This window comes from Vulpes lagopus, chromosome 17, assembly GCF_018345385.1.
Source record: "Vulpes lagopus strain Blue_001 chromosome 17, ASM1834538v1, whole genome shotgun sequence".
Taxonomy (NCBI): Eukaryota; Metazoa; Chordata; class Mammalia; order Carnivora; family Canidae; genus Vulpes; species Vulpes lagopus.
Genome location: NC_054840.1, coordinates 22,848,683 through 22,860,784, shown reverse-complemented (window position 1 = coordinate 22,860,784; position 12,102 = coordinate 22,848,683). Strand labels below are relative to the sequence as shown.

Below are 12,102 nucleotides of genomic sequence, written 5' to 3'. Positions count from 1 at the left end.
CCACTGAGCCTCCCAGGCGTCCCTGTAGTGCAGCTACCTTCTGCTGAGGATGTTGAGTGCCATAATCCAGAGCAGGGAGTGATGGTAGAGCTTTCTGGCAGAAACAGGGAGGCAGATGGAGGGAAACTGCTTCACTTCTAACCCCACCCCACACACCAATATGGGCAGTGCTTGTGGTCAAAAACATACACTGGATCTGCTACTACTAGAAAAATCCAGATTTTGTGCAGATCACGGGTCTACCACTCACCAGCGGCATGCCTTGACTTTCTGTCCCCAGGACCCACTAATCATTTACAGCATGTTGATAGATATTTTAACCAGGGGTCAAGGTGACTCTCCCCGGTTACACAACAGAAATGTATAAAGACTGTGTTTAATCAATTATGCATGTGTGTATGTGTGTGTGTGTGTGTGTGTGTGTGTGTGTTTTAGAAAGTCTTTATAAAATTCCCTGGTGTGATGTACTATAGCAAGGGTTGGTTTTCCCATTTTCACAAAATGAGAGCCTTCCCTGCAGCACTGCTTCTCCTCCCTTTAGTCGCGCTGCTGAGCTCCTGTGCTGTGATTCCCACAGACTGCGATGCTACTGAATCCTTTGCTGAGAAAGCCCTAGACCTGATCAATAAGGGACGGCGGCATGGTTACCTTTTCCAGTTGCTGCGGGTCGCTGATGCGCATGTGGACGAATCGGTGAGGAATCAGCAGCGCTAGAGCTGAGCTGGGCAATGTGGTTCCGGCCTGTAGGCTTACTGCTTTGCACGATGCAATGGCTTAGGCTAGGGTTTCCAGTTTAGATTCTGCTGCAGCTCTACACTGTTCTTTTTTCCTTTAGACTAACATTTGCTATTCAGAGCGCTTAATTATGAATCAATCTCTAAGTACTTATAAGCGTGTATGCTGAGCCAAGTCCAATAGTGAGCACTGTCAGAGAAGAATTAGAATCAGCCGTAGGCAGGGACCTCAAGGAAATAATCATTGGCTCACATACAGGCACAGGCACACTGTGTAAGCTGGGACACATTCTTGGAGCCAAGTGAGCAGTATAGACGCTGAAGCAACCCCAGGAAAGGGAATCTATTAAAATTGGATGGGAGAAGGATGTGAGTAGGGAATCAGGAAGGAGGGTATCAAGGAGTAATTTAACATAAGCAGAGGGGTGGGGGTGGGGGTTCCAGAAGTTTTATGTGGGCTTTGGAGCAGCTATCAGGTTGGAAGAGAAACTGTAGGCTTATCTTGAAGCAGGGAGAGCCTACCGCTTTCATTTAATGATAAGATTATATGCTTGTTTGGCGTGGATTTGAGGGCTTGATAGAGATTATGGAAGGAAGCCTCCCTCCTCGCCCCACTCCCCAAATAACCTACCCTTTGGTGGAACCGCTGAAATCAAGGAGGCCAGACCATGGAGCACCACAGAAGACAAACAGAGAAATTCCTACTTGTTACAAGTATTAGAGACAGAGGCACTGCAGGTTGCAGAAAGCAAGAGGGATTGCAGGAATTTGGGATTCGGCCAGCAATTTAGTGATCGTTAGTGTCATTCCTGGCTGTTGGCCACATGTGTAGGGCACAGTGCTACCTCTGAGTGGTGACAAGAGAGTATGTGGGTGGGTGAGGCAGGGGCACAGGGTGTCTGGGGAGATGGAGGCAGGTGAGGTGAACTAGGAAGCTATTTCCTGCATTCAAGAGGGAGGAAATGAGGACCAGCCCCAGGCAGTGGGGATTAGAGCAGGGAGGATGAGGAACAGACACGAGACATTTCAAAGGAAGACCATGGCAAGCCTGGCTTCTGGATAGTAAAAGCAAAGGAAAGAAACCACAGTTGACCTTCTGATTCTAAGCCGGAGACTAAGACAACAAATAATTAATGATGCCTCCCACAAAAGACAAGGGAGGTTGAGAGAGAGCTGGTTTGTAAGAGAAGAAAGCGGTTTCAGCTTTGGGCCAGTTGAAATCAAGGCAAGCAATCCAAGTTCAGGAATAGAGCTGGATGAGAGGACACAACTGCACGTACAGATTGGAGGCTGTCATCACTCATAATTCTGGGCTTGCACCTCCGACACCTCCGCCCAAACCCGCGCTGCTATTCAATGCTTGCTTTTTAAAGCTTGTGGGCGGAAGCAACATCATGACCGGTTAAAAAGAACATTTGGAAGTAACTCTTTGAAGCTATTTATTCAAAATAAGTAGATCAAATGACACAAAGGTAGGACATCTGTGATGCTTTGGAGAGGAGCAGGAATTCTGTTTCAGAAATAAAGAGCCTGCTTTTACTGAAAAAGCACTAGGCTCCCACAAGCTATTCACCTGTTGCTCTTTTGGCATTCCTCAGGAGTCTGCGGCTGTCTATTATTTAGTCTTGGATGTGAAAGAATCGGACTGTTCAGTCCTATCCAGGAAACACTGGAATGACTGCAAGCCAGCTCTTTCTGCACGTTTATCCGATATAGTAAGTAAGCAGGGTACCATCCTCTTCCTTTTATCGGCCTTGACCTCTGTTTACTCTGCATACTCAGGGTGGCTGCCTGCCTGTGCTCATGCAGTGAAAAAGGAAGAGCAGATTTTGCCTCTTGATTCCTGAAGACTATGTGGACCTTGAGTAATAGTCTCTTGAGAGCCATACCTGGGATCCCAGTTCAAGATGAGTCCATGGGGATTGCAGTCCCATGGGATAACATGCCCAGCTGTGAGACCTTGGGCAAATTACCTAAGTTGCTAGACTTTTCCTCCTCAACTGTAAAATAACAGAAGGGGTTTGGGGTAGCTGGACTCTAAGATCCACTCAGGCCCTGACAGTCTATGGGCCTAAGAACCTATGAATTTGTGACTGTGTCCTACAAAGACTGGCCCCATTGGCAGGAATAGCCAAAGGGATTAATGCAGTTACCTTGAGAACTAGGGTCTTGTTCTACATTGCATGTGGGCACTCAGATGGCAGACCCTCCACCACAGGAAAAGAACACAAAGGTCAATAAGCACATATATAAGATTTCAGTTCTAGAGAATAAGACATTTACATACCTAGGAGTCTTAGCACTTTTTTCCCTCAAAAATGTTTGGGATATGGTCATGATCTGTTTAAACCATTTCTCCCCGGCTCTCATGAGGCTTTTGGATGCCTATAGTACCCAGCTCACGGGAACAGACTAAGAAAATACAGGTTTTGAGAGAGGACTGGGTGAGAAAAAACAAAAATGAATTCTCAATGGATAGTAGGAGTATGTGACATCACTTTTTGTCCCCTCCCCACATTCAACCCGAGGAAAGCAGTATGCAATGACATGAACCCTTTTCTCTTACAGGTGATCGGACAGTGTAAGGTAATAGCTACAAAGTGTTTGAATGAATCTCAGTATCTTAGAGTGAATGACTTTAACTGCACCACAAGTTCTGGTAAGGTCATCTGTTAAAATGCTAATTAATTCTAGATTAATGTAGAATTCAGTCATACTCTGGTATCCATCATTTGATGCTAAGATATACATATCAGAAATGGTCCCTGCCTTCATGGATTCAATTATTTGATCTCTTCAGAAGAAAAGGGGGAGATTTTCCTTCTGTTACAGATATACCTTCCTTTAAAGGAATTCAAGATACAAGAATAGAAATCTATGAGAGGCAGTGCAGCATAATTGTAGAGAATGTAGGCTCGGAGGTCAGATAAGTGATGAATTACAACTTCATCACTTATTAGTTGTATAGTCTTGAGGGCAACTTACTTAACCTCTTTAAACTTTCCTCCTTTGTAAAAGAAGGATAATCATAGTATTAGCCTTCTGGATCCTTCTTAGAATTAAGACGCTCTATGTAGCACACTTTGCAGAGTGTACTACTCAGCCCTCAATTATTGATTTCAACATCTAACTGTTAGCTATAACTGTATAGTTCACAAAGCGGTTACACAGATGTTATCCCATTTCATCTTACAAGACTACGTGAGGTAAAGATTATGATACTTTCTATTTTAGAGATAAATAACTGAAGCTCAAAGAGGTTCAATGACTTGGCCTTGGGAACACAGCCAAAATGTAATAAAGACATGATCCTATCACACCAGTGTTGACTCTAAATGCCATGCTCTTTTTATTTCTTTTTTCAAAAAGAATTACCAAAAAATTCCTTTTAAAAATGTCCATTTCAACATGATTCAATATATAAAAATTCAGCAACCAAGCAACTCCTTCAAGAAGTCACCTTGAAAAAAGGTTGACCTGTATCTTCTCTCTCTGGGCAAAACTGTATTAATGATGCCTCTCCCTCCTTGGAGAGACAGGAGGAGTTTAGTGAAATAGTAACACTTTGTGAGTGACAGGAGGAGGGGTGTCTAAATGGGGTTATAGCAGAAACATAAGCATTGGAAGGATCTGGGTTTAAGTTTAGCTCTGCTGCTGACTGGCTGATTTGATCTCAGACAAATTATTTAACTCCTCCAACCCTCAATTTGAAAAATGGAAGCTATCATTACTCTTGCCACCATGCTTATGTATATTAAGTCCCAACAAGGACAATGCTGTTTCCAACCTGGTACTACAAAGATGCCATCTTCTTTCTCCAGTCTCTTCAGCACTGGCCAATACTAAAGACAGTCCCATCCTATTTGACTTCTTCGAAGATACTCAGCCTTACAGAACACAAGCTGACAAAGCCCTTGAGAAGTACAAACAGGAGAATGGAGATTTTGCCTCTTTCAAAGTGGACCGGTTGGAGAGAGTTGTCAGAGCGGTGAGTCACTACTCACATCAGCTAGTGTCTGAGGGCCCAGCTCCAACCTGGCAGGTGCAGAACCCATGGCACTGGCCCTCTCCACTGGCCTCACACGTCCAGCTCCTTTCAAACTGAGGGCCCTATTGCAGCCTCAATAGAATAAGGCTGCTTTACTGCAGTTTTCTAATTTTTGGAGTTGTGGGGAGTATAAATATCCACTGAAGAAGAGGGAAAACCCAAAAAGAAAAGAGGGAAAGACAGAAGAGCATATTAGGGTTATGTGAGTCATTAAAAATCATCTAGTCCTAATCTCCTTGTATTATGATAGGAAACAGAGGCACCAGAGAAACCGTCTTGGCACACCCAGTCTTGTGGCTGAGGCCTGACAGTGCCCCTGCCTTCCAATCCAGGGGCCCAAGTGCCTCCCCTGCTGGAGTAGTCTTGCGAAGCAGCTCTTGGATGTCTGTCTTGCATTTTGCAAATGCCAAGTTAAATAAATTATGGTGTGTACAACTCATGGAATGAACATAGCAAAATCACTAAAGAGAATGTTTTGGGAGAGATTCCTAGGGGGAAAAGCAGGTTAGTAAACAATACTTAGACTCTGAGCCCATTTATGTTAATTATATATACGTGTATATGGGCAATATATTTAGGAAAAGGCCAGGAGAAACAATCAAATAGGTGGTAGTGATACATCTGGGACAAAGAGATTGGGTGCAGGAAGGGTGATTTTTCACACTGTGCTGGCTTAGGTCTATATTATTTGACATTTTCAGTGAAATAGTATTTACCTTATCGCTTATGTGATAAATTTTTAAAAGGCAGTGGCCATAAGAAAAAGGGCACATATTGGTGATTTTGAATCCCTGTGTTGCTTTACAGCATATTGGATAGTAGGTATCTACTGCCATTTTTTTTTTTTACTCTTTATGTTCCTGAAACTGCTTTGATCCAATTTGTTCTAGAGAGGAGGGGAAAGAACCAATTACTATGTGGACTTCTCTGTAAGGAACTGCTCCGTCACCCACCATTTTCACAGGCACCATAATGTGAGTATAATAAACATCTATGAAGAACTAGGCAACATTTAGAGATCACCCACCATGTGTCAGGCACCCTTCCAAGTGCTTTACCATATGTTATTAACCCCACCACCTACAAGGTAGATATTATTATTCTCTCTCTTATGGATGGAGAAACTGAGGCACAGAGATGTTAAATGAATCATAAGAGTACGATTTTAGAATAAGCACAGTAACTACCTAAACTTAAGCCTGAGGTCTTTTCTAACCCACTAGGATTAAAGACTTAGCTAAAACTAATAACTGGCTTGTGTTAAGAGCCTTCGTTCACTTCATCTCATTTACTCCTCACAGTGACCCTGTGTGACAATAACAGAGGATCCGTAAAGTAAGGACCTAGCCCAATGCTCATAACCAAGCTGAGATTAGAATCCAATTCTCTTGATGCTCAGTCCCGTGGGATTTGCCCCCTAATCATTTATAAGTGGATACTCATGTACCTGCAGAAAGATTGTATTAACAATATTCAACATTTGTAGGGTGACTTACAGTAACAAAACACCTCCATGTGTATTATTGCCTCATTGTATCCCTCTGACAACTGTGCTGAGAAGCAAATGTCTGCCCCATTTCCCTGAGACAGAAGGGCCTGGAAGAAGTTTAACCAGTTGCCTAAGGGCAGTTAGCTAGAAAGTGTTAAGGCATAGGATCTTCACAGTGGCCTTCTGATTTCAAGTCCAGGATAATGGTGAGGTTTAACAATACATTCTCCAGGGCCAGAAGAAAGGAAGCATTCATTAGTTCCTTTTCTGGCTGGTCAGTGTTCCCACCTGAAGCAGTTCTACAATCCTGCTTAGTGGCCGCTAGAAGAGATATCTCCCTCTCCTACTCCCTTCTTCAACAAATCCTTCACCACCTTGGTGTGGGTAATGCAAACCCAGTGTAGAAACATGGCAGCTGGAGAATAGGGGTCTCAGTGCTAAGTGTTTTTGTAGCATTATCTCATTTGATTAAGCCCTCCTGTGACCTGAAGGTCGTTAGGAATTTTATGTAACTTGCCTAAACTCACACAACCAGTAAATGGTGAAGCCAGAATTCACATACTTCTGTCTGACTCCAAAACTGATCTCAGAACCTCAGTGCTTAACTGTCTCTTTTAGGAAAGCATTTTCTTCTTGTCCTAGTCTAACTTTGACTGCCAGGTTTAGGAGCCTTTGGGACATCGGAATGCCAGCCAGTAGTAGCCTCTGTACTTAGGGTAGGGCCAGCAGATGGTCACTTTCACAGGGTCCAACAAATCCATCTTCATACTGGTTCCCTCCTTTCCAACACTTTCCTTCAAGAAACTGAGTAAAACACCATTTGCTTCAACGTGGACGGAACTGGAGGGTATTGTGCTGAGTGAAATAAGTCAATCAGAGGACAGGCATTGTATGGTCTCATTCATTTGGGGAATATGAAAAATAGTGAAAGGGAATAAAGGGGAAAAGAGAGAAAATGAGTGGGAAATATCAGAAAGGGAGACAGCACATGAGAGACTCCTAACTCTGGGAAACGAACAAGGGGTGGTGGAAAGCGAGGTGGGTGGGGGGTGGGGGTGACTGGGTGGCGGGCACTAAGGGGAACACTTGATGGGATGAGCACTGGGTGTTATGCTATATGCTGGCAAATTGAACTCCAATAAAAAAAAGAAAAAATTTCATTTAAAATTATAAAAAATAAAAGGGGGGGCTGGGTAAAGTTGTACAAATCCCACTGCTACACCACTCTTCATTCTCACTAGGCACAGGGAACTTGGGTCTTCATTGCAGAAGGCTTGGCCTAAAGACAAGGCATCAATGACGTGGTGCTCCTCACGACTTCCAGTGGGGAAGCCCAGTGCTAGTGAGCACTCATGGAAGGGAAGCACAGCAACTTAGGGTGAACTACTTTGGAACTTGCACTTTCTCCAAGTATTGACTAGGAAAGATTGCTAAATAACTAGCGGAGATATTTGATAATATCACCCTGGTTTTTCTAAAGCTCATCTTCTTTCCCAAATGTCTAAAAGTTTACAAGTCTAGCTGTGCACCTTCATACCACCTGCACACACACACACAAATACATGCATACACACACTAATGGGCTTTTCTTTCTTTATAGGCCTTTGGATTCTGCAGAGCAGATTTGTCCTATGATATAGAAGTCTCTGACTTAGAAAGTCCAAAAGACATTGCCATAAACTGTGAAGTCTTCAACTTTGCGGTGGGTTGCTTAAGTAGTCTTTGTGATGAGCAGTGCCAGACTAAGAAATATTTTCACACACATTGTGTGTTTTGTTCCTATGGCTCTGGGGGGTGGTGGGAGACAGAGGCAGAGAGATGAGAAGGGACTGAGAAGAAATACAGAGAGAATAGGCCCCTGGAGAAAGGGGTGCAATTGCTGATATGACACAAAAAGCATAAAAAAATTCCAATTGGGAAAATATCCAAATTGGGTAAGATTTGTAAAGTAAAATCATAACCGATTCAATCAACCTTTAATGAATTTGAAAATGGCCCTTGTGGGAATCCCTGGGTGGCTCAGCGGTTTAGCACCTGCCTTCGGCCCAGGGCACAATCCTGGGGTCCCGGGATCGAGTCCCACATCGGGCTCCCAGCATGGGACTTCTCCCTCCTCCTGTGTCTTTGCCTCTCTCTCTCTCTATGTCTATCATAAATAAGTAAATAAATAAATCTTAAAAAAAAAAAAGGAAAAGAAAATGGCCCTTGTAGTGAAGGTTCCAGTGCCGAGACTCAGTTCCTAGCTTTTATTATTAAGCAGCTTTTATTATTAAGTTCTAACCTAAGGTGAATGAATTAACCTCAAACATATTATATAAAGGTACATAAAATAAGGCACAAAGCAATATTTCACATCTGTATCAGAAAGCTTTTCTGTACCAAGACATTCGTCACAGTATTTTTCACATCAGCAAAAACTGAAAATAATCCAAATGTCCATGTGCCAAACTATAAAACAAAGTGGGGAGGGGCAAGGCAGGTTTGTCACCATGAACCTGGCTCCACAGATTTTTTTTTCAACTAAAATCCGAACAAGAAGGAGGGTGAAGAGGTAAAATGTTTATCCTTTAAAGAGATGCTTATACCATAAGGCCTCAGAACTCTGTTAAAGATGTACATTATAAGGCACTAGTTTTCCAAATGTTGGTCTACAGAAAAGCACCATTCTTTAATATAATTTCACCATTTTATGTTGAAATGGGAAAAATAAGAGTAATATGTATTTCATAATACAACATTTGTTCCATATAAAGAACCACCCTTTACTCTAAGGCATTTTTCTGACTCTTGTGTTATCAAAATATTATTCCAATTATGAAATAATGATGGTGGTAGATGCTAGTTTTTGTTTGTATTTTTTAAAGATTTACTTATTTATTTTAAAGAGAGAGGGCTCAAGTGGGGGGAGAGGCAGAGGGAGAGAAAGAATCCTAAGCAGATTCCATGCTGAATGCAGAACCTAACGCAGGGCTTGATCTCACAATCCTGAGATTACAACCTGAGCTGAAACCAAGACTCAGACACTTAGCTGGCTGAGCCACCCAGATGCCCCATTGTTTGCATTTTAAATGTCCATTTGTCTGGGTAAGAGTTTGAGAACACGTTTTTGCTATCCCATTTTTATAATTGATTTGTGAAATCCAAAAGTCTGGGAGCCATTGATCTAAATTGAGTTGCACACCTAACTTCTCCTTTTGTGTAATGGAATAATCACTTTTCTGTATCCTTTACCAGGAACATAGAAATTTCAGTGGTAAACACCACCATTTTGGCCATCCCCATGGACCTCCTCCTCATGGACCTCCTCCTCATGGACCTCCTCCTCATGGGCATCATCCCCATGGACCCTGTCCCCATGGACCCCCTCCCTTTGGGCCCCCTCCCCATGGACACCCTCCCCATGGACACCATCCCCATGGACACCCTCCTCATGGGCACCATCCCCATGGACACCCTCCCCATAAACACCATCCCCATGGACACCCTCCTCATGGACCCCCTCCCCATGGACCCCCTCCCCATGAACACCATCCCCATGGACACCCTCCTCATGGACCCCCTCCCCATGGACCCCCTCCCCATGAACACCATCCCCATGGACACCATCCCCATAAGCATCATCCCCATCACCACGATTTCCTTGACCATGGGCCTTGTGACCTACCACCCCATAGCCAGAGTCCCCAAGATCACCATCGCCAGGGCCAGGGCCCACCACCTCAGCACTCAGAAGAAAGAGGTCCAGGTAAAAGGCACTTTCCCTTCCACCGGAGACAAATCGGATATGTTTACCGACTCCCTCCACTAAAGAAAGATGAAGTTCTTCCTCTTCCTGAAGCCAATTTTCCCAGCTTCTCATTGCCAGACCACAGCCATCCTCTAAAGCCAGAGATCCAGCCCTTTCCTGAATCAGTTTCTGAATCATGTCCAGGGATATTTAAGAATGACTTTTCAAACATCTCGAAATTTTTTGCATACTCACTTCCAAAATAAAATTTGATTTTCTCGATGGGGAAAAATTAATGTTCTGACTTAGAGCCATAAATAAAATACAACCAATAATGAATCCAAAATTCAAGTATTTTTACCTTATTTTTATATTCAGAGTAAGGAAAACGTGGGTGGGGGAGGAGATGGCATGAGAAGAGAGAGACGAATGGAGAGGAAATATGTCAGTGCTGCAAGTCAGTGATGGATCACTAAATCCTTGCCGCAGATCTCTGACCCTCTTTCTTTCATGGATTTAACTCTAATTCTAGAGTCTTTCCTCACTGAGTACTTTCATTGTAGCTGGGCATACCAAGAAGGCATGTTTTAGCAGTCAAAGGACTATTCTTCTAACACAAAATTCAAATTCTCGGGATCCCTGGGTGGCTCAGTGGTTGAGTGCCTGCCTTTGGCTCAGGGTGTGATCCTAGAGTCCCCGGATCAAGTCCCACGTTGGGCTCCCTGCATGGAGCCTGCTTCTCCCTCTGCCTGTGTCTCTGTCTCTGTCTCTCTCTGTCTCTCATGAATAAATAAATAAATAAAATCTTTTAAAAAAATATTCAAATTCTCTCTTATTATTTCTAGGTCTCTAAATTTCCTTTTGAAAAAAAATAAGTTCCAAATTCAATTATGAGGCAATAAAGGCTTGGGCTATGAATTGCAAAGAATACCACAGGTATGAATCGTGACCATAATTTCAGGTGCACAATAAATATCACTCTATTTTCAGAAAAAAATTAGTTTCCATTTCAGGTTGCCATACTAGTAGGTTAATAGGAGACTTAACCTCAGTCCTTGGAGCTCCCTCACCTGCTACTCCCCGTGCAAAGTTGTGCCACCATTCTAGAATTTCATGTCATGCCAAGTGTTTGGGTGGTGGGCATGAAGGGGAGGTCTGACTCTTCATCACTGGTCCACTAGCTCTCTCCTGCTGGGAGATGCTTACAACCCCATGCACATCCTTCTTTGGGTCTAGCTTATCAGCTACTCCTGAGTCATAGTGAAGCTATCAGAGTCTCTGCAAGGCCACTAATGAACATGTTTGCCCTGGGCTATTCACTCCGTGAGATCTTGCTGCCTTCCTGGCTACTGGCCAGAAAGCAGGGTAGAGGTGTTCTCTGCTTGAGACCTCCCAGAGACCTCTGCTCTTCTCAGATCTTCCCTCCAGGCTAAGGGCACTCTAGTCTCCGGTAACTTCTCTTTATTCAGTTTTTGTGCCAAATGACTTTTTCCACCATTAAATGCTCTTTCTTTCCCTTTTTCTTTTTTTATTTATTTATGATAGTCACACAGAGAGAGAGAGAGAGAGGCAGAGACACAGGCAGAGGGAGAAGCAGGCTCCATGCACCGGGAGCCCGACGTGGGATTCGATCCCGGGTCTCCAGGATCGCGCCCTGGGCCAAAGGCAGGCACCAAACTGCTGCGCCACCCAGGGATCCCTCTTTTCCCTTTTTCCCAAATCAGGGCTCAAGCATTTAGACAAGGGCTAATAAGACTTTGGGCTCACTACCTGACTTACCGAAGCAGTTGCAGGTACATAGTGATGGCAGAAAGTAGAAGTGTGTGTTTTTGTGTGTGTGTGTGTGTGTGTGTGTGTTTGTGTGTGTGTGTATCCGGGCCAGGGGATGGGGGCAGTAGATAGGGGAAAAAAACAAAGGCCAAGAGAGATATGGGTAAATTGTTAGGCTGGGGGAAAAGAGGGGCCCCCAAAGAGACAGAAGCTAAAGCTGGGAGAGAAGGAAATGTGTAGCAGTGTGCAGTACAGGAGGAGCTAGAATCAGAACTTGGGTTTTATCAGAAAGGCTCCTTAGGCTTGGTGAGTAGACACCCAAATCCATCACATC

The 12,102-nt window shown here is 43.7% G+C and overlaps 1 protein-coding gene across 1 annotated transcript; it reads left to right on the top strand.

Moving 5' to 3' along the window:
• The first annotated feature begins 401 nt into the window (after positions 1-401).
• Positions 402-10,344, top strand: HRG (histidine rich glycoprotein). Its single transcript, XM_041732008.1, has 7 exons — positions 402-693; positions 2,333-2,449; positions 3,303-3,393; positions 4,556-4,722; positions 5,673-5,756; positions 7,872-7,973; positions 9,506-10,344. The coding sequence occupies exons 1-7, from the start codon at positions 463-465 to the stop codon at positions 10,262-10,264; spliced, it is 1,551 nt and encodes a 516-aa protein (XP_041587942.1). The 5' UTR covers positions 402-462; the 3' UTR covers positions 10,265-10,344.
• Positions 10,345-12,102: the final 1,758 nt, after the last annotated feature.